At 37.4% G+C, this 23,825-nt stretch overlaps 1 protein-coding gene and 1 pseudogene across 1 annotated transcript in view; both read left to right on the top strand.

The window, feature by feature from the left end:
• The window catches only part of CD2AP (CD2 associated protein), a 139,784-nt gene that overhangs the window by 21,206 nt on the left and 94,753 nt on the right, over positions 1–23,825 (top strand). The window contains exon 2 of the mRNA XM_053668282.1: positions 9,426–9,586. Within this exon, the coding sequence (XP_053524257.1) occupies positions 9,426–9,586 (161 nt within the window). The remainder of the gene's footprint in view (positions 1–9,425; positions 9,587–23,825) is intronic.
• Positions 22,168–22,973, top strand: LOC119047205 (glycolipid transfer protein-like; annotated as a pseudogene).

The following is a 23,825-nucleotide window of genomic DNA, read 5'->3' as shown; positions in this document are numbered from 1 at the left end:
GGGTTAATTTGCTGTGGGGAAGCTTTTTAATGTTATGTAGTCCCACTTGTTCATTTTTGGTTTTGTTGCCTTTGCTTTTGATGTCAAATCTGAAAAATCTGCCAAGACTGATCTCAAGGAACTTACTGCCTGTTTTCTTATACGTGTTTTATGGTTTCATGTTTTACATTCAAGTCTTGAATGCATTTTCAGTTAATTTTTGTGTTGTTATTTTACTCAGTATTCGTATACCTATATGCTTACCACTTCTTTTACTTTTCACCTTTCTGACACTCCATATTGGATCTTTTTACACATTGGAGCTTTGCTCAGGGGATATCCTTTACAGTTTCTTTTAGTTTCTCCCAGCTTTTGCTTGTCAGAAGTGTTTAATTTTTCTGTTGTCTTTAAGGCTATATTCTCTGGTGTAGTCTTCATGATTTCAAATTATTTTCTTTCTGCACATTGAGATACTAAATTCTGTAGCTTCTGGCTTCCATTGCTGCTGGGAGCTGTCCATAGGTGTTGCTTTTTCTATAACCTCTCTTTTTTAATTTGCCCCTCTAGGGTGTTTTACCTCTTTGTCTTTGATTTCTTTTTGTTTGTTTTTGCAATTTACTACTTGGAATTTACAGATTTCTTTTTGTGCAAACACTTGGGAATGGCTTAGATCTCCTAACTCCATGGATTGATGTCAGTGATCAGTTTGATGAATTCATAGTTATTAATCTTTCACATATTTACCTTTATGTTCTTCTGGGACTCCAGTTGTACATGTTACACTGTCTTCTATGTCTCTTACATTCTCTTTTATATTTTCCATATTTTTGTTTTTCTCATTTTTATTTTGGTTAGTTTCTATTTACCTGTTTCATTTTAGCTAGTTTTCTGTGGCTGTGTCTAGTATACTTAAAAATAAAACAACCCTCATCTGTCGAGTTCCTAATTTTGGTTATTGTCTTCCTCAGTTTGAGAATATTTTTGTGGTTCGTTTTCCAGTGTAAATTTTCACTATGTACACTATTCAGCTGTGTGTCAGTTTTTCAAGCAGAACTTATTTATATTTGTAAACATGAAAATGTTACTGTTTTAAAGTCTGTACCTGATGAGTCCAGTATCTGGAGTTTATTGGAATATTTCTTTTGTTCATTTGTTTGTTTCTGTAGGTACTTATTAATATTTTTTGTTACTTTACATGTCTGGTTGTCTTTTTTGGTCCCTAGATGTTGTAAATTTTAAGAAAAATTGACACAATTTGGGGTTTAGGATAGCTTTTCCTGGAGAGGATTTTGGTTACTTGTGTTTTGTCTGGAACCGCAATTCCACAGTCAAGGTATATATAATGTGTCCTGAGTCATCCAAATAATATTAAACTGGACTCCAGTGCCTGTGTGCATTTGTTTAGGGTCCACAATTGTGTATATGGTTTCTCAGAGGTACTACTCTTGATAGTCACGGGACTCCAGTCTTCTACCCTGGAGCCAACAGAACTTTTGAAAATACAGTCTAGTCTCTCAGTCATGTCTTTAGACTTGGCAGTACTTCCTAGGTCAAAGAACCACAATATTATACTTACCTCTCTCAGTTCCATTCCTCATCTGAATTTCTCTTATCTAATTCTATTTTTATATTTTCAGTTTTTAAATCTTCCAAGAAGGTGATTTCTATATTTTATCTAGATTTTAAAAAATTTTTATTTTATTGATTATGCCATTACAATTGTTCTATTCCCCCCTTCATTCCTCTCCACCCTGGACCCCCCACCCCTACCGTTCCCCCCCTTTAGTTTATGACCATGTGTCTCAAGTTCTTTGGATTCTATATTTCCCATACTATTCTTGCCCTCCCCCTATCTATTTTCTACCTACCATCTATGCTACTTATTTTCTGTACCTTCTCCTCCCACTCCCCTGTTGCTAACCCATGAGATCTTCATTTCTATGGTTCTGCTCCTGATCTAGCTGTCCTTTTAGCTTGCTTTTGTTTTAGATGTGGTTGTTAATAACTGTGCATTTGCTGTCCTTTCACTGTTCATCTTTTTTATCTTCTTTTTCTTCGATAAGTCCCTTTAACATTTCATATGATAAGGGCTTGGTGATGATGAACTCCTTGAATTTGATCTTATCTGAGAAGCACTTTATCTGTCCTTGCATTCTAAATGAAAGTTTTGCTGGATAGAGCAATCTTGGTTGTAGGTCTTTGGATTTCATGACTTGGAATACCTCTTTCCAGCCCCTTCTTGCCTGTAAAGTCTCTTTTGAGAAATCAGCTGACAGTCTGCTGGGAACTGCTTTGTAGGTGACTGTCCCCTTAGCTCTTGCTGCTTCTAGGATTCTCTCCTTCATTTTAATCCTGGCTAATGTAATGATGATGTGCCTTGGTATGTTCCTCCTTGGGTCCAACTTCTTTGGGACTCTCTGAGCTTCCTGGATTTCCTGGAAGTCTATTTCCTTTGCCAGATTGGGGAAATTCTCCTTTATTATATGTTCAAATAAGTTTTCCACTTGTTGCTCTTCCTCTTCCCCTTCTGGTACCCCTGTAATTCAGATGTTGGAACATATAAGATGTCCTGGAGGTTCCTAAGCCTCTCATTTTTTTGAATTCTTGTTTCTTCATTCTTTTCTGTATGGTTGTTTGTTTCTTTCTTCCAATCCACTCTATTGATCTGAGAGTTTTCATTCCATCACTATTGGTTCCCTGTGCATTTTCCTTCATTTCACTTAGTGTAGCCTTCATTTTTTCATATAATTTGTGACCCAAATCAACCAGATCTGTGAGCATCCTGATCACCAGTGCTTTGAACTGTGCATTTGATAGGTTGTCTATCTCTTGGTCAGTTAGATATATTGTCTCTGGGGCTTTGATCTGTTCTTCTGTTTGAGCCATTTGGGAGGGGGGCAGTTCTGGTCGCACCTGTTACGTAGTGAGGTGTGGAGACTTAGGTGTCCATCACCTAAAGCTTAGGTGTTCATCACAACCCAGTCACTGGTTGTGCTGCTGTTTGTGGGGACAGGGTCAGAGAGGGAACAATGGCACTTGCTCCGCTCTCTATCAGATTTCATTCTATTCTGCCACTTCCCACAAGCAAATTGGGCCCATCTGGTGCTGGTTCCCAGGTGGATTGGCTTGTATACACATTCTAGGATCCTGTGGGTCTCTCCAACAAACTCTCCTGTAAGGCTGGGAATCTCTCCTGGCACCTCAACCCCCACAAGTGTAAAACACAATTGTTTTAAATGGTGGAGTATTGTTAAATTACTTTATAAGATGCCAGTTTTCAATGAAAGAGTGAGTTTTTGGGGTTTTTAAAATACGAATGTGCTGATTCTTGGAGTAATGATCTGCACATAGTTGTATAACAAATTCTAGTATTAAATAAGATTTTACTTCAATAGTTTTAACTTTTTTGTTACATAAGATCTGGCGAATATAGTTTTGTTAGTAACTTATTTTTACATATGTTTATTGTAGAAAAGTGCTACGGTATGGGTTACCATTTATAAAACTGCCTTCATTACTGACACCAACTGCAGAGTTTGAGGATTCCCAGAATTACCCTAATGTTTGATAACTTACTAGAAGGACTCAGGGAGCTCACTGAAAGCGGTCATACTCTTGGCTATGGTTTCTTGTGGTAATAGGATACAGATTAAAATCAGCTAAGGGAAGCAAAGCATGGGGCGGAGTCCAGGAAGGTTCCAGGCCTAGAGCTTCCTGTGGTCTTCTCCCCAGAATCACGGGCAGTATTAACTCCTCTTGAGATGATGTGTAACATTGTGCCGAATATTGCCAACCAGGGAATCTCACCTGAGACTTGGTGTCCAGTTGTACTGAGGAGATACAGTTGACTACCCATATGACTGGTCTTTAGTCTCCAGCCCCTGTAGAGATAGAATGGATATTGCATGGCCCAAAGCCTTCAACATAATTGCATTGTTAGAATGTTTGGTGCAGTTTCCAGGTAAATAAAGGTACCTTTTTGAATAAGTCATTGAAATTAAGTCAGTTAATTACCCTGCAATGGCCTCTAAGTGTTCAAGTGAATGGAAGAATAGCAGTCTTTCACTTTAAATCAAAGCCGTTGGAAATGATTGAGCTTAGTAAAGAAGGCATGTTGAACCGAAATACACCAAAAGTTAGGTCTTTTGCTCAAGTTAGCCAAGTTGTGAATGCAAAGGAAAAGTTCTTGGAGGAAATTAAAATTGTTACTCCAGTGAACGTAAATGATAGAAAGTGAAACAGTCTTATTGCTGATATGGACAAAGTTTTAGTGGTCTGGATAGAAGAGCAAATCAGCCATAACATTCCTTTAACTCAAAGCCTAATTCAGAACAAGTCTCTAACTCTCTTCATTTCTCTGAAGGTTGAGGGAAGTGAGGAAGCTGCAGAAGAAAAGTTTGATGCTAGCAGAGGTTCATGAGGTTTAAGGAAAGAAGCCATTTTCGTAACAAAAAAGTGCAAGGTGAAGCAGCAGATGCTGTTGTAGAAGCTTCAGCAAAGTGTCCAGAAATTTAGCTGAGATAATAATGAAGATTGGTTATATAAACACCAGATTTTCAATGTACATGAAGCAACCTTGTATTGGAAGACGATGCTATCTAGGACTTGAGTAGCTAGAGAGGGTAAGTCAGTGCCTGGTTCCAAACGATGATGGGCTGATTCTCTTGTTAGGGGCTAAAGCTGCTGGTGACTTTAAGCTGAAGTCTGTGCTCATTTACTAATGAACATTCTCGAGCCTTAAGATTATGCTAAATCTATTCTGCCTTTGTTCTACAAAAGGAAAAACAAAGCCTGGATGACAGCGTATCTGTTTGCAACAATGTTAGTGAATATTTTCAGCCCATTGTTGAGGCTTACTACTCAGAAAAACAGATTCCTTTTAAACTGTTACTGCTCATTGACAGTGCACCTCGTCACCCAAGACTGGAGATGTACAAGGTGATTAATGTTTTCATGTCTGCCAATACAGTGTTCATCCTGTAGCCAGTGAGTCAAGAACTAATTTTGACTTTCAAGTCTTATTATTTAAGAAATATATTTTGTAAGACTGTAGCTGCCATGTAATTCCTCTGATGGAACTGGGCAAAGTAAATTGAAAATCTGGAGATAATTCACGATTTTAGGTTTTATTAAGAACATTCTTGATTCATGGAAAGAGGTCAAATGTTAATAGTAACATTAACAGGAGTTTGGAAGAAATTGATTACAACTAATGTTGGTGTCTGAGGGGTTTGAGACTTCAGTGGAGGAAGTAACTACAGAGGTGATGGAAATAGTAAGACAACTAAAATTAGAAGTGGAGCCTGAATATGTGAAAGAAGTTTTATGGGGAAAATGCTATCAAACAGCATTGCAGTGTACGTAGAAATTGTTCGTGAAAGGAAGAGTCAGTTGTTATATGCAAACTTCATTGTTGTCTCACTACTTTGTATCACTTGCTTTATTTGTAGTATTGTCTTTATTCAGTGGTCTGGAACTGAATCTTCAATGTCTTTTTTTTTAAAGATTGTATTTATTTTTAAAAAGAGGGGAAGGGAGGGAGACAGGGAGAGAAACATTGATGTGAGAGAGAAACATCGATTAGTTAACTCTCAAATGTGCCCTGACTTAGACTGAACTCACAACCCAGGCATGTACCATGACTGGGAATCGAACCGGTGACCCTTTGCTTTATGGGACAACACCCAAACCAACTGAACCACACTGGTAAGGGCTGAAATTGCAAGGGCTGAAAATGCATCTTTGATGCATGCCTATACATCTCTTGAGGATTCAAATTTGCATGTTTAAATTTTTTAAAATTTTGAAATAATGTAGAAATTTTAGAAGCACAGTATGAAGAATTTTTTTCCGGACCAAGATCTTTCTTTAGAATATTTTAGTGTGTAATTTCTATAAACAAGGACCATTTTCTACTTAATCATAATCCAACCATAAAATTTAAGAAATACTCATTTATGCATGTATGGACTTCATGGTTTCTTTATTCAGTGGAATATATTTAGTTTCTGTCGTTATTGATTTTGGTGCTGAGGGTTTTCTGATAGGACCAGCAGGAGCCTTTTTATTTCCTCCCTCCCTCCCTCCTTCCCTCCCTCCCTCCCTTCCTTCCTCACCCAAGGACATGCTTAGAGAGGGTAAGGGAAGGAGAGAGAAACATTGATTGGTCACCTCTTGCACTCACCCTGACCAGGGGTTGAACCTGTAACTTAGGCAGACTGGGCATTGAATCCATGGCCTTTCTGTTTATGGAATGACAATACAACCTGCTGAGCTACACCAGCCAGAGCAGTAGGAGCCTTTTAATATTACTTCTCTGTGTCCTTTGGTATCACCTTATCTTTGTTTGAGAACTTCCTTGCTTTATGACACAACGCTATGTTCCAGGCTTATTTTGTACTTTGTCGGGCTTGACCCTGGAATTGCCTGTATTTCCAAAGATTTCTGGTTCCTTTTAGTAAAAAGCTGATTGGAGACTATGTTGATAAGACTTAGAGTTTTATTTTACAGTTAGCAGGTGGGGAGCTGCCCATAGCTCTGGAGACCTTTGAATTCTGGAAATCAAGAGTCATTTCTCTAAGAAACCAGCTCTCATTCTTAGTAACTATACTGGTTTTCCCAAACTGTGCGTGCATGTATGTCTGTGTATGTGATTAACCCTTTAGTTTTTTTGCCTTAGGAGAAAAGTGCCTGCCTTAGTATTATTGTCTTAGAGCTATTGTGGTTGATAATGGGTGTCAGCTTTTCCATATGGAGATTAATTTTCCTATTTTCAGCTTTACATTTCCCGTGAGCCCTCCTGTTGTGAAATTCTGGTCTTTCTGGGGTTCTCTTCTCTTTTAAAAGAGTTCTTTAACTTCTCTGGGCTTCCTGTTCCTGGCTTTATCACTTATGAATTCATTTTCACAAATTTATTATTAAAAAAGTCTCACTGGTTCCCTTCTGAGGTTGGGATGTTTTCAGCTGCAGATAGAAATACTGAGTAAAATATACTTAAAAGTTAAGATAAAGTTACTTCTGTAACAAGAAATCTAAAGGTATTGTAATTCTTGGGTTGGTTAATTTAGCAAAGATCCAGGTCACTTTCATCTTCTCTTTCATCCTAATCATACCTACTCTTTATCTTGTCTCAAATAGTTGTAGCAGTTTGGGGCATTACATTCTCATCAAAGAACATCCAAAGTCTGCAGTATTTAAGGTCAAATAAAAACTTTTCAGAACTCTTGCTCAGAATCCATCTATCATCAGAGAGATGCAAATTAAAACCACAATGAGATACCACTTCACATCAGTCAGAATCCCATCATAAACAAAGCAACAAACAAGTGTTGGAGAGGTTGTGGAGAAAAGGGAACCCTAGTTGCACTGTTGGGGTTGCAGACTGGTACAACTACTGTGGAAAACAGTATGGAATTTTCTCAGAAAACTAAAAATGGATCTGCCTTTTGACCCAGCAATTCCACTGCTAGGATTATATCCTAAGAACCCTGAAACACCAATCCAAAAAACCTATGCGCCTTAATGTTCATAGCAGAACAATTTACAATAGCTAAGTGTTGGAAGCAACCCAGGTGCCCATCAGTAAATGAATGGATCAAAAAACTGTGGTACATTTACTCAATGGAATTCTATGCAGCAGAAAGAAAGAAGAAGCTCCTACCCTTTGCAACAGCATGGATGGAACTGGAAAGCGTTATGCTAAGTGAAATAAGCTGGGCGATGAAAGACAAATACCATATGATCTCACCTTTAACAGGAATCTAAACAACAAAACAAGCATGCAAGCAAAATATAACCAAAGACACTGAAATAGAGAACAGGCTGACAGTGACCAGAGGGGAGAGGGGAAGGAATTTCAGGGGGAAAGGGGAAGGGCTACAGGAATAAGTATAAAGGACACCTGGACAAAAACTAGGGGTGGGTGGAAATGGGAGGGGGTGGGGAGGGCTGGGGGTGTGGGCTGGGATGGGAGTATAAGAGAGAAAACTGTACTTGAACAACAATAAAATAATAATAAAAAAGAATCCATCCATCACATGCATATTTGAAAACCCATCAGAGTATGTGTGTATAAATTATTATAAGTGAACTATCTTTAGACCTTTGCCTCTTTGACCAGCAACATTAGGTATCCTAGGACATACTTATTCCGAGTCTGCATTTAAGTGTGATTCCCCAAGTTAACAAGATGATTTCTGCAAGTAAAATTACTTAATTGTACATTACTATTTGAGAAGTTTTGGCCTTGACTAGACCTGTTGGGTCTCAGAGAGGCCTCACTTGTAAAAGTTCAGTGAGAAAGGAAGGAGAGGGAATCAGTAGGGCAATGTTTGTTGATTTAGTAACCAACCAGCAGTGTCTGCCCATATTCCCTTTTCCTTTTTTTTTGGTTGTAGGTTTTGCATATGTATGCTCTTTTTTCTCTTATTCTTGTGGGAGGAAGAAAGATGAATTGGAGGTATGGCTAGTGTGCCATCTGAATAGGAAATCTGTTATTATTTTATTGAACGGGTAAAATATTAATGGTATGTATAAATCATGTCCTATAATCTCAAATCCTGTACTTAAGAGAGGTGAAATATATATCCTTGTAAATGTTAATTTTAAGGTATATTCTTTTTGTATTGTTCTGTAACAGTATTGCCACAAACTTAGCAGTTTAAAACAATATGCATTTATTATCTCACTGATTTTGTGGCTCGGCAATCTGGGCATGGCCAGCTGGGTGCTCTGCAAGGCTGCAGTTAAGGTGTTGGACAGGGCTTGTGTTTTCAAATGAGGATGGATCCAAGTTGATGTGGTTGTTGACATCATTCAGTTCTCTGTGGGCTGTTGGACTGTGGGGCCTCAGTGTTTTGCTGGCTGTCAACTATAGACCTCCTTCAGGTGCTTGCATGTGTCCCTCTCCATAGGCCAGCTCACAATATGGCAGTTTGTGTCTTCAAAGTCAGCAAATGAGTTGCCAGAACATGGACAGTATAATCTTGTAATCACATATAGCCCATCATGTTTGTCACATTCTGTTGGTTAGAAGTCGTCAGTTACAGGTCATGTTCACATTCATGGAAAGGGAATTACACAAGGACGTGACTTTCAAGAGATGAGATCATGGGGACCAGAGTTTTTCTGCCCCTTAACGAACTATAGAAATGATCCCTGAAAATATAGTCTTTCTGCCCCTTAACACAAAGGCTATAATATCTGACTATAAGAACATCCGATGATGCATTATACATTGTATTGAGCCTTCTACTTAAAACTTATACAGTGCTTTATACTAAGGTGATCAAGAAATTTGCTTATGCACTCAAATATTTAAAATCATTGAGATAATTCTTGATATTTTTGTATAATGTTGCTAAACAGGTTCCTAAGTTTAGTAATATGATAAATAGTATTATGAGTTGTTTTAAACATTAATTTATTGTGGGTTTGTTTTTTTTTAGTTGACTATGTCGTGCAGTTTGACTATGATGCTGTACATGATGATGAATTAACTATTCGAGTTGGGGATATCATCAGGAATGTGAAAAAACTACAGGAGGAAGGATGGTTAGAAGGAGAACTAAATGGGAAAAGAGGAATGTTTCCTGATAATTTTGTTAAGGTAGGTATTTTCAGTTAAATTTCTAGCTGTTGCTTCATAGGATTTAATCTTAACATTATATCTTAATGTTATGTATGTATATAACTAAATGTTTTAGATAATTTTTTTTACCCTGCAGAAATGTAAAGAACTAGAGGTCTAGGTACTTCTGTAATTTATGTCATTGTTTCTTGGTGTCTTAGTAAGTAACAACACTGTGTTTATATATATTTGTATGTATATATCTACCTGTCTGTCTACATTTTTAAATAAATAATCAATAGTTTGCATTTGAGGAGCACTTCAAGTCTTGCTGTGAAATTCTCATTTGAGCCTTCAAAAGTCTTGTGAAGTAGTTAGGGTAATGATAGCTTTCTTTTACATGTGGTGGCATATAGACTGAGAGGTTAAATGGTTTATCCACTGTTGGATAGCTAATAAGACACAGAATCTGAACAGAAATCCAGGATTGTTGCCTCTAAAATTTTATTGTATCTTGTTACTTTTCAGCATTGCAGCAGTTAATCTATTAAAATAAGTTACTCTTCAACTATAACCAAACATTCCTTTATGGTAAACATTCTACTCACCTGTGCCAGAAAACAATCAAATCTATTACAAACTAATAAAATTAGTAATCCTTTAGGAGAAATAAAGTAAAGAATATCTCAATATTTATACTTCACTTATAATTGTTTTGTATTCTCTATTAAGTTTCTTATACCCAACCACATTCCTGTCCTCATTAAATTATGGGTTCTTCTGGGAAGGCAAAAAGCGTGTGTCTGATTTGCTTGTCCAACTTGTAGAGTAGTTAAGTGAATATTTGTTCCCTGAGTAACTTTGTGTTTGTTTTAGTTGTGGTTTTAACTCTAAGTATGAATGCATACTTTACTCTGTTAATTGGTTTTAGAGAAGATGGCCATTTCCCTAACTACATTTTCTGTCTTGAAACGACTGAACAAAGCTGTAGTAGGCAGTTGAACTTATGGGGGAAGGTCACTTTTGTTTTTATTTTTTGTTTTATAAATTGCCTTCTTTTTTATCACCTAAAATGATATGTAATGCAGAGACCATGGAAATTGTAGTAGAAAAATTGGATTTAAACATAATTAAGTTCTAGCTTTGCCCTTTGCTGGTGGTGTGATGTAGGGCAAATCACATAATTTCTGTATTCTTTTTAAAATGGTGTATTGATAGTGTATATATAGTAAGCCATGACATTGGTCTCTCATCTCTCTCTGTTTTTTAAAATGGAAAGTGACTTTCCAAGAGAAAGTATAGTTGACCATTAAACAACACAAGGGTTAGGGATGCTGATCCCCCTGTGCAGTTGAAAATTTGTATGTAATTGATTGCCCCAAAACCTCACCACTAATAACATACTGTTGACTGGAAGCCTTATTGATAACATGAACAGTTGATTAACTCATGTTTTGTATGTTAAATGTATTATATGCTGTATTCTTCAACAAAGTAAATGAAACAAAAGAAAAAAGCAAACAAAATATAACCGGGAGTCATTGAAATTAAGAACAATATAACGATAGCCAGAGCAGGGGAGGGAACAGTGGGGAGACAGGTTTTCAGGAACTGCTGTAAAGGACACATGGACAAAACCAAGGGGGAGGGTGGAAGCAAGGGAGGGGGAGGGGTAAGGAGGAAAAACAGACAACCATAGTTGAACAACAATAAAATAATTTAAATTATTTTTAAAAAAGAAAAAATGTTATTACAGAAATTGCTGTGGCTGGTGCAGCTCAATTGGTGGGAGTGTTAATCTTATAGCCAAAGGTTGTAAGATTGATTCCTGGTGAGAAGACATACCTAGGTTGCAGGTTCCATCTTTGGTCTAGGTGTGTACTATCTCCAGTCTGGGTGTGTGCAGGAGGCAACTGAGTGATGTTTCTTTCTTTTTTTTTTAAGATTTTTTTTATTTTTAGAGCAAGGGGAGGGGAGGGAGAATAAAACATCAATGTGAGAAAGAAACATTGAGGAGCTGCCTCTCATATACATCCCCACTGGGGACCAAACCTACAACCCAGACATGTGCTCTGATGGGGAATCAACTTGGGGACCCTTCACTTAGCGGAACGACCTCCAGCCAACTGAGCCACATGAGTCAGGGCTATGTTTCTTTCTCACACTGATGTTTCTCTTCCTTCTTCTCTTTCTAAAAACAATGAAAAAGTGTCATCGGGTGAGGATTAAAATAAAGAAAGGAAAATATTAAAGAAATCATAAGGAAAAGGAAATGCATTTACAGTATTTCTTGAAAAAAAAATTGTGTCTTAAGTGTACCTGCAAAGTTCAAATGTGTGTTGTCCAAGTGTTCAAGGGTCAATGAATACTAAAGTAATACAACATTGGTTAAAAAATAAATAAAATAGGTTTGTATACAGTTCTAATTATGTGCTCATGTATAGTCCCGGCACTGGAAATGACCTATCATGGGACTCAATTTTGGAATGTGTTTTATTTTTCTCTTTTGTTACAACTGATAGTAGAGCTTGAGTGTAATGAATTGCCTGCTAATAGAGAATACATTTTGAGTGTATTCTAGGTTGAGTGTATTACTAGGTATTAGAGGGAAGCACAATCTGAGATTAAAAGTAAACCACAGAATTAGAGTCAGGACGTCAGTATGAACTCATGTTTAGTTTAAAATATATATAGGTACATACACAAATAATTATGTGTGTGTGTCTTTTACATGCATTAGTACACATACATATATTTCTCAGCTTTTTCTGCTGAAATCTAGAAGCAGTGGCAGAGTAGTAGATAGACATCCAGTGCTCGGATCTTGATTTCTAAATATCATTTTCCAATAAAAGGAAGGAGGACTCCTTGGAGAAATGGCTGATTTGGGGGCTGGAACAAGGAAACTACAAGATGACATTATAGTATCTAGTAGTGGCAGAAAGTAAAGAGGTGCTTGAAAAAACAAAATGATGGGCTCATGTCAAAGGAACATAGTAGCCAACCTGAAAGAGCTCCCAATGTCCATAGCTGGAACAATTTGAGCAATAAAATAACCTGGTATTTGATTACCACCCAAAGTAGAACATAAATATACATGAGTCCATGCTGATATAGATGGCTGAATAAATAAATAAATGTTGAAGGGATAAATTATACAGAATTATTCTGAAGATTTGTAGACACTTTTTCTCATATCCTACCACTCACCCTTTGCCCCTTTCAGAAGCATCCCTCAGGTGTGGGCTGGACTAAAGAATAGATGGAGGAAAAAAATAGTGATTTCACAATGGAGTAACCTGGCAAATACTACTTTAAACAAGTGATAAAGACTAATATTATCAGTTAAAAATTATGTTGATAACATGTATCCCCTTCCCCTCTGTGGTATTTATTCCCCTAAATTTGTAATCCCATTCTATGCTTGAGAAAAAAAATCAGACAAACCTAAATTGGGGAATGTTTTTCAAAATACCTGAGCAGTACTCTTCAAAAATTTCAGAGTCATGAAAAATAAGACTAGAGACTGATACTAACTGGAGGAGACTAAGGATTCATGATGACCGAATGCTTTGTGATATCCTGGAGTGGATTCTGGAACAGGAAAAGAATGATATTAGTAGAGAAACAAATGAAATTTGTATAAAGTCAATAGTTCAGTTAATGGTAACAGTTGGCTTTAACACTTCAGATGTATATGTGAAGATTCAAGGGCAAGTTGTAATTTTCATTGTGTATTTGAAAATAAGCGTTTTGGGGGAACATTAGATACATTTGTTATTTTGTAAATGTGGAGACTATGGAGTGAGTGGTAGAACCAGTTTCCTATGGAAAATTCATATCCCTGTTATTGTCTGGCTACCTGTACTAAAAGAGCAGTGATACGCAGATTGGGCAGGAAGGTGGATAGAAAGATCAAATCATTTTTGCAGCCTATAGTAGACATTAAATTTGTTTTGTGACAAACACGTCCATTTCAGTGTCCCTTTGCAATGTTAGCTCATCTTTCCGTTGTTTAAAAAATAATTTGTAAAGAATATAGAACAAGGATGCATGAACTTAATGTATAGAATATAGAACATAATTATTTTGTCTTTTTTTGCTTCAGTGTTACTTTATAATAGATAATATTGATTTCTTTGTTGCCTTCTTATTTATGTCTCCCCAACCACTTGTATTCTGAATTTGTATGTTTTCTCTTCTAATACATAGTTTTATACAGATTTACCTGAGATTTCAGTGTGGATACCTAATATAGTCACTTCTGCTATAGTATATATTGTAACACTGGATGGTTCTTAAGTGATTGGTAAGTATAGGTATGAGGTCAGGTAACTGGGAAAGTCGTGTTAGTTCATTTTTTAGGTAAGGAGAATTGTGATAGAGAGTGTAGAATTACAATGTTAGCAGAGAAGGGATTGGCTCTCTCAGCTTGTCAGTTTGTTTGTTTAAATGATTATCTATACTTGGGTATTTTTTTTAAAGTTACAGACTTAGTACTATTGGACTGTTAATGTCCAGTGCTCACCTCCATTTCTGTCTGCACTGTCTCAGCATCCACAAATCAGCATTTCCACTTTATTATTTTTATGCATTTTTAAAAGATTTTCTTTTATTTATTTTTAGAGAGAAAGGGAGGGAGAATGAGAGAGAGAACCCAGGCATGTGCCCTGACTGGGAATTGGACCAGCGACCCCTTGCTTTACAGGCCAGTACTCAGTCCACTGAACCACACTAGCCAGGGCTATTTTTATGCATTCACTAGATCCCAAGGAATCCATTGTCATGACTGCTCGGACAGTCTTAAGTTATTGTCCATCTTCTGAGGTTCCAATTACTGTTACTTATTTATTTTCATTTTTAGTGCTCAGGTTCTAAAGTTGCATAGATTTAGACTGCTCTGCTCCGAACCCAACTTTTTTATATAATGACTAGTATTTTTAGTGTTTGATTTAGAAGTTTCACATAATCAATGGTATTTTGGTGTGTGTGTGTGTGTGCGCGCGCAGAACATCAGGTGTTTAGGAATGCACAGGTAGTTTTATGGTAGAATTTCCTTTAGAACTAGTTAATTGTGTTATATTTGATTGTATGTCTCTGCCATATTTTATGAATATTGAGGGCTGTTTCCCAGTTTTTAGCTATTAAAAGCAATGCTGCTATTAACATTCTTTTGTAGCGTATTACACATAGTAGAGAATTTGCTGTATCCTAGACCCATCAGACTATGCAGAGACTCACCTGTACTAAATATTGTCATACTTCTCAATATGTAATTACGCCAGTTTAAACTTCTAGTAGGAGAGGAACAGGGAGCTTAATCAGAGATCTATAGTAGTATCCACCAGTTTTCAGTGTTTTGTTTTACTAATAAAGTTAGACATCTTTTCATATTTATTGGCCATTTAAGTTTCTTTTCCTGTGCATAGTTTGTTCATATAGATCTATCCATTTTTCTAATGAGTTCTTGCTCTTTTTCTCAACCTGCTGTAGTTCTTAATGCTGTGGTAGTATTGTAAATACTAATCCTTTGTTGTCTTTCTGCTTCTGTGTCTTTTATCCTTCATAAGCACTTTCTGTGACTTGTCTAACTATAACTTGGGAACAGAGAAGGCTTAAAGGTATTCTTTTTTGTTTATTTTAAAGTTTTTATTTTCAACTTGAGTCTTTTATCAGTCTTTTTGTTTTGTTCACATATGATTTGGGCACTAACTTCATTTTCTCTACACGAAAAGTTACCAGATAACTTACCTTTACCTCATGGATTTATAGTGTTTAAGAATTAAGTCGAAATTGAGAAGGAAAATGTTTATTGGATCTCTCTACATTCTCAACTTTAATGTTTGGGACTAAAGTAGAGAGTCAAATGCCTTATTTGTTGTTATAAACTTTGAGATTCAATATCAGTGTCTTTGTTGATATTTGGCACTATGCTATTGTACTTGTTGCTTTGTAATTGAGATATTAAACAAAGTAAACACCCCAATAAATAAATGCTTAGTATTTCCCTCATCTTAATTTATTGGGGGAGATGACAGCATGGAAAAGGGAGGATAAATTGTAATGCGTTATATGGCTTCATGTCAAATGTGTGGTAAAAATGAGGGGTGTTAAAGGATCTTAGAAAAATATTACTCAGAAAATATGTTAAAAATAACACATTGGTCTTTAGAGATGGGAAATTGGATGAATACTCATTGTAGTCTATTGCAACAGTAAAAGGTATTTTGTGGTAAAAAATAATTAGATGGACTATGTTGACTGAAAGAAAGTTTTAATATGGGGGTGGGTAATGGGATTTAAGGCCAAAAGTGTAGATTAAAACCAGTGATACAGTGCATGTGGAATATTATTTATAGGCAATCTGAGTGGAAGGAAAAATTTTAAAGAAGCAAAAGTAAGGGGAACTACTTTCCCTTCTATGAAGTATAAAGAAGATAAAGTGGACTTCTGCCAAGATGGAGGCGTAGGTGGAAGCACTGTACCTTCTCACACAACCCAGTTTAAAAACAACAAAGTTTTAGCAACAAAAACACAGCCAAACCACAGAAAATTGAACTACACGGAAGTCTGACAACAATAAGCCCTTCAGCCAAACCAGTAAGAGGGGCAGAGCCAGCAGCAGAGCGGGGTCGGGCAGGAAAGATCCACTGGACCGACCCGGGCACGCGACCCAGGTGCGCCAGCAGCCGTGGGCGGATCCCAGGTGTGGAGAAGCGGGCGGACCCACTGAGGGCACAAGGCGGTGGACCCACTGAGGGCTGACTGCGGTCACACATTCGTATACAGATAAACCAGTGAAGGAGCGAGCAGTGAGATGGACTGCGCTGGCCCCAGTGGCAGGAAGCGGCAGAGGGAACTGCCATTGTTCCTCTCTGACCTTGTCCCCACGTACAGCATCACAAACCAGCAACCTGGGTGGCCCCTTTCTGGTAAACAAGGCTCTGCTCCTCATAAGTAACAGGCACAAACAGATCAAAACATGGCTCAAGAACAACTCAGAGCCCCAGAGCCGATAAATCTAAGCAAAGAAGAAGTAGCCAAACTTTCAGATGCACAGTTCAAAACACTGGTGATCAGGATGCTCACAGAACTGGTTGATTTTAGTCACAAATTAGAGGAATATATGAAGGCTAAACTAATTGAAATGAATGGCAATGCACAGGAAACCAATAGTGATGGAAAGGAAACTGGGACTCAAATCAAAGGAGTAGACCAGAGGAGGAAAAAAATTAACAAACAGAAAAGAATGAAGAAACAAGGATTCAAAAAAAGGAGGAGAGGCTTAGGAACCTTCAGGACATCTTTAAGCACTCCAACATCCGAATTATAGGGGTACCACAAGGGGAAGAGGGACAGCCACTAGTGGAAAACTTATTTGAACATATAATAAAGGAGAATTTCCCCAATCTGGCAAAGGAAATAGACTTCCAGGAAGTCCAGGAAGCTCAGAGAGTCCCAAAGAAGTTGCACCCAAGAAGGAACACACCAAGGCACATCATCATTACATTAGCCAAGATTAAAATGAAGGAGAGAATCCTAGAAGCAGCAAGAGCTAAGGGGACAATCACCTACAAAACAGTTCCCATCAGACTGTCAGCTGATTTCTCAAAAGAAACCTTACAGGCAAGAAGGGGCTGGAAAGAAGTATTCCAAGTCATGAAAGACAAGGACCTACATCCAAGATTGCTCTATCCAGCAAAGCTTTCATTTAGAATGGAAGGACAGGTAAGGTGCTTCTCAGATAAGATCAAATTCAAGAAGTTCATCATCACCAAGCCCTTATTATATGAAATGTTAAAGGGACTTACCTAGGAAAAAAGAAGATAAAAAAGATGAACAGTGAAAGGACAGCAAACTCACAGTTATTAAGAACCACACCTAAAACAAAAGCAAACTAAGAAGACAGCTAAATCAGGAGCAGAACCATAGAAATGAAGATCATGGGGGGGGGGTAGCAACAGGGGAGTGGGAGAAGGAGAAGGGGGGAGAAGGTACAGAAAATAAGTAGCATAGATGGTAGGTAGAAAATAGGGAGGAGGGCAAGAATAGTATGGGAAATAATAGAATCTAAAGAACTTGAGACATGTGGTCATAAACTGAAGGGGGGGAATGGAAGAGGGGTGTGCAGGGTGGAGGGGAATGAAGAGAGGAAACAGAACAACTGTAATGCCATATTGATAAAATATATTTAAGAAAAGATAAAGTATAATATAGTAAAGTAGAATAATGGAGATCACAGTATTATTGTGACAATGGAAATGAAGGCTAGCTAACAGGCTAGTAATACCACTTTTTTGTATTAATACTTTGCATGTATTTTCTCACTTTATGCTGACATTTTTCAAAGTTAGGGGACATATAATTCTTGCCTAAAGTTGTACTGGTAATAGGCAAGTAGTAGGTAGCTCAATGATAGGAAAATGTCAGGCTATTTTTAGGTGAGAAATATAGTGTATGTGGTATGTGCTGATTATTAGAGAAATATAATTCTTTTATAACTTTCTGTGCTTTTAAGGATGTAAGGACGAAGTGATATGAATCTTAGCCTTTGAAATTCCCCAGTAGCATCAGCAGAGTTGAAAGATGTTAGAATTACAAAATTAAAAGTTCTTATGGTAACCTTTAGAAATGACCCTGGAAAAAGAAAAATCAAAGTGCTTCCTCAATAGAGATTGTGTTGATTATAGATTGCTTTGGGCAGTATGGACATTTATATTAATTATTCTAATCTGTGAAAACAGTATATGCCTCCACTTGTTTGTGTCATCTTTTTTTTCTTCAGTGTCCTATAGTTTTCTGAGTGCTGGTCTTTTACGTCCATAGTTAAATTTATTTCTAGGTACCTTACCTTTTTTTGTTGCAATAGTAAATGGGATTGTTTTCCTAGTTTCTCTTTCTGAGACTTTATTATTGCTGTATACAAGTGTCAGTGATTTCTGGATATTAATTTTGTGTAGCTCTTGCTGAATTCATTCATTAAATCTAGTGGTTTTTTGGTGGAGGCTTTAGAGTTTTCTATGAACAATATCATGTCATCTGTGAATAATGGTGGTTGTACATCTCCTCTCCAGTTTGAATGCCTTTTATATTGTCTGATATGTGTGGCTGCAACTTCCAGTTCTATGTTGAATAAGAGAGGTGGCAGTGGACATCCTTCTTTTTCATTTTTTTCTTTCTAAAGATTTTATTTATTTTTTGAGAGTGAGGAAAGGAGGGAGAAAGAGAGGGAGAGAAATACCATTGGTGGCCTCTCACACACCTGCAACTAGGGACCTGGCCTGCAACCTACACATGTGACCTGACCGGGAATCCAATCAGCAACCTCTCAGTCTGCAGTCTGGTGCTCCAGCCAGGGCCCTGTCTTGTTCTTCATCTTAAGAGAAACAGTTTTAGCTCTTGCTCATTGAGCATGGTGTTGCCTGTAGGTTTTTCATTTGTGGCCTTTATTGTGTTGAGGTATGATCCCACTATTCCCACTTTGCTGAGAGTTTTCATTATAAATGGGTGATGGGTTTTATCAAATGCTTTTTCTGTATCTTTTGATATGATCGTTTGATTTTTATCGATCGTTTTGTTTATGTGGTGTATCACATTTATTGATTTGTGGATATTATACCAACTTGATTCTTCCTGATTGAGTTTTGAAAGATTGTATGTTTCTAGGAGATTGTACATTTCAATATGTACATTTCACTCAGGTGTAGTACAGTTTATTGGCATATAGTTGTTCATAGTACTTTCTTCCGAAACTTTGTATTTCTCTCATGTCTACTGTTACTTTACCTCTTTCATTTCTGATTTTATTTGGGTCCTCTCTCTGTTTTTTGATGGGTCTTGAGTTTTTGGTGAGGTTCATTAATCCTGTTCATCTTTTCAAATAACCAGCACTTGGTTTCATTGATCTTTGTATTATTTTTTTTAGTCTCTCTCTCATTTTTTTCTGCTCTGATCTTTATTATTTTCTTCCTTCTACTACAGGCTTTTCATGCTCTTTTTCTAATTTTATGTGTAGGGTTACATTGTGTATTTGAGATTTTTTCTTTCATCTTGAGGTAGCCCTGTAATTCTATGAACTTGCCTTTCAGGACTTCTTTTATTCGAGCCCATAGATTTGGGTTGTATGTTCATTTCCAAGTTGTTTTTGATTTCTTCCTTGATTTCATTGGTAACCCATTCATTGTTTCATAACATGCTGTTTGGCCTCCATGTATTTGAATGTTTTTGAGCTTTTTAATTGTAGTTGATTTCTAGTTTCATGACATTGTGATCTGAGAAGATGCTTGATTCGATTTCAGTCTTCTTAAATTTGTTAAGACTTATTTTGTGTCCTAACATGTGATCTGTCTTTGAAAATATTCCATGTGTACTTGAGAATAGTGTATATTCTGCTGCTTTGGAATGAAATGTTCAGTAAATATCTATTAAATGTCTGATCTAGTGTGTCATTTAAGGTCACTGTTTTCTTGATTTTTTTTTGCCTTGGAAGATCTATCCATTGATGTCAGTGGGGTTTTAAAGACCCCTACTATGACTATATTGTTACCCTAAGCAATTTATAGATTCAACAGAATTCCTATTAAAATGCCAAAGGCATATATCACCAGTCTAGAACAAATACTGCAAAAATTTTTATGGAACCAAAAAAGACCCCAAATAGCCTGAGCAATCTTGAGAATGAAGAACAAAGTTGGAAGGATTTCAATACCAGATATCAAATTACACTACAAAGCCATTGTAATCAAAATTGCCTGCTACTGGCACAAGAACAGGCATATAGATCAAGAGAACAGAATAGAGAACACAGAAATCAACCCACACCTTTATGGTCAATTAATATTTGACATAGGAAGCAAGAGCATACAATGGAGTAAAAATAGTTTCTTCAATAAATGGGAAGATTGGACTGATATGTGCAAAAAAATAGACTACCAACTTACACCATACACAAGAATAAACTCAAAATGGGCAAAAGACTTAAATTTCAATGTAAGTCATGAAGCCATGGAAATCCTTGAAGAAAGCATATGCAGTAAAATCCCAGATATCTTGCATTGCAATATATTTGCTAATATTTCTCCTAGGGCAGGGGAAACAAAGGAGAAAATAAACAAGTAGGACTACATCAAACTGAAAAGCATTTGCACAACAAAGGAAACCATCATAAAATGAAAAGGGAACCATCACAAAATGAAAAAGGAACCCACTATATGGAATATTCACCAGTAATCTATCTGATTAGAGTTAATTTCCAAATCACATAAAGAATTTACTCAACTCAACAAATAATCCAATTTAAAGATGGGCAAAGGACCTGAATAGCTACTTCTCCGAGGAGGACCTATAGATGGCCCATAGACATATTAAGAAAATGCTCAGTGTCATTAATCATCAGAGAGGTGCAAATTAAAACTACAGTGAATTATTACCTCACACCTTGTAGAATGGCTACCATCATTAAATCAAACAACAAATGCTGATGAGGATGTGGAGAAAAGGGTACCATAGTGCGGGGCTGGTGGGAATGCATACTATTTGCAGCCACTGTGGAAAATAAGGAGTTTCCTAAAAAACAAACCTACCATATTTTTTTAGTCCATAAGATGCACCTAGGTTTTAGAGGAGGAAAAAATTTTGAAGCAAAAAATGTGGTAAAATATTTAATAACATAAATAACACAATATTTCACCGATGTAAATGTAAACAGAACTCAACAGCAGCATAACAACCATTATTCCTCTCAAGTGGGAGGGGGTGCTTCTTATAGTCCAAAAAATGCGGTAAAAATGGAACTTCCATTTGACACAGCAATCCCACTTCTGGGAATATATCCCAAGAATCCTGTAACACCAATCAGAAAGCCTAACTGCACCCCCTGTGTTCATAGCAGTGTTATTTACAATAGCTAAGATCTGTAAACAGCCCAAGTGCCCATCAGTAGATGATGTGGTGCTTTTATACAATGGAATACTATACAGCTGGAAAAGAAGGAACTCTTATGCTTTGTGACATCATGGCTGAACCTAGAGATTATTTTGCTAAGCCAGAGAAATATAAATACCATGATTTCACTCATATGTGGAATCTAATGAACAAAATAAACTGACAAACAATAAAACCAGAGGCATAGAGACATGGAGCAGACTGACAGCTCGGAGAGGCGAGGGGGGTAGGTCAGTCTGGAAGAGATTAAGCCAAAGAACCTTATATGCATGTATAGCTCATGGACACAGAGAACAATGTGGTGAAGGCAAGTGTAGGGGCTGTGTGAAGGGTTAGAATATGGAAGACATCTGCAAAACAGTCAACAATAAAAAAAAGTTTCCTCGAATTTCAGTTTATGGGAATAAACCTTTTTAATCAAAGCTAGACTTGAGGTTTTAGAAAAAGACATTTTACATAAGGGCATTTCTAAGACTAAAATGGAATGTAAATATGCAAAAAATATAAAAATAAAAAGATTTAGGAAATGAAGCAGGGCTTGCAATGTTCATGGAAAGTTATTTGTATATGGATTCACTCAAAGTCTTTCAACTACCACCCCTAGAAATTCTGCCGAAAACTTTTTATTGTACAAGTTAAGGGAATGTGAAGGCTCAGTGTATTAGGGTAGCTTATACTGTAGTACCACCATCAAAATCTCATCTTTAGCATAACACAGTGAAAGAGAATACATGCTTTGGAATGACGTGGGTGCCCACAGCACTGTCTGGGGCTACACTGTGGACCTTGACCTTGAAGTGGCGCTGCTGGCTGAACACTGGCTGAAGCTGCTGCCTGTGGACAAGCAGATTGAGACCAGTCCCTTCTTCAAGGCATGTCCTACCTGCTACTCTTCTTTGATTGCCTTGGGTCCCCAGTGTTTATGCATATCAAGATAGACATAAGTGACAGCATTATGGAAATCAAAGCTGTGTATGACACTGACCTGGCCAAGTTCATCCTGTAGGTGGAGAAGGATGGACCAGGGTCCAAAGTGGGGCTATGCTGGCACTGATGTAGCTGAAAAAGATGCTTCTACTTCATCCAGGACTTCCTCCAGAGTATCTGTGACAGGGAGCAGGACAAGAACCACCCCAGCTTCATCTGGCTAAGTGCCACCAAGGCCTACAAACTGGTCCTCAAGAAGTACCAGGCCCAAATCACACAAAGGATCTTCCAGGAAACCCTTTATGTGGCGTTCTGTAAGTCTAACCTTCCTGACAGTGTTCTCCAAGGGCCAGAACATGAAAGAAGCGGGTGCCTGGAGAAGGTCCACCTCTTCCTCGTCAACTACATGACCACCATTGATGTCATCTATGAGATGTACACTAAGATGAATGCCAAGCTCAACTACATAGGCATGCGCAGCAGTTGGCACACTCACTCCACCTGCCCTCCTCCCCCCAACTCTCACAGAAACAGCCAAACCCAAATCACTGAATGAATCTAGGAAACTGTTGTTGGCTTGTGTCTCCCAGAGCAGCCTTGAGTCTGGCTGGGGTCTGCAGGGGTTGGCCCTGGTTTTTTAAAAGTCATTTTTGGGGGTTCTGTTCTAATGGAGCAATAGATAACAGCTCTTCTTTTGAATCACCTTTGAATTTCACATCTCAGACTGAACTATACACTTCATTTCAGTACAGTGAAAATCAATGTTGCTAATAAATAAAAAACTAGGGTTTTTTGGTTTTGTCCCCCCATGTGTGGAGCATGACTCTGGGGGAGCCTTGTCATACACCTCACTTTAAAAATGAGCACATACCCCTCTAGGATCTGGCACAATGACGTATTGGGTATTTTAAGGACAGACAATGAGGAGTTTGATTTGAAATTTATACAGGACCTGTATTGTGGATTTAAAAAAAAAAAAAGGAATTGATGCGTATTCTTCTGTCATTGCATAGCACAGCCTCACAGCACTGTCGTTTGTTAAAGACCCTGCTTTTTCTTACACTGCACCTAGGTTTTAGAGGAGGAAAATAGGGGAAAATTTTTTGAAGCAAAAAATGTAAAATATTTAATAACAAATAACATAAGCCACCTGCGCTTCCCCTCTTCCCCACGAGCCAGGTAAGCTATATTCAGACTATAAGATGCACCCCCTTTCCTCCCAAATGTGGGGGGGAAGTGCATCTTATAGTCTGAAAAATATAAATAAAATGAGTGTTTTTATCCATTGCAAATAAGATTAACAACGACTTTAGCATCACTAAGGGATACTTCTCAGTAAGCTCTCTTTGAAGCACATAGTTTTCATCAAACACATTTATTGTCTTGCAGCAATTATAGCAGAGTTTTC

This window comes from Artibeus jamaicensis, unplaced genomic scaffold (assembly GCF_021234435.1).
Source record: "Artibeus jamaicensis isolate MK-2021 breed Jamaican fruit bat unplaced genomic scaffold, CSHL_Jam_final contig_484, whole genome shotgun sequence".
Lineage (NCBI taxonomy): Eukaryota > Metazoa > Chordata > Mammalia > Chiroptera > Phyllostomidae > Artibeus > Artibeus jamaicensis.
Note: the sequence above shows the minus strand (reverse complement) of the source record. Positions and strands in the feature narration are given on the sequence as shown.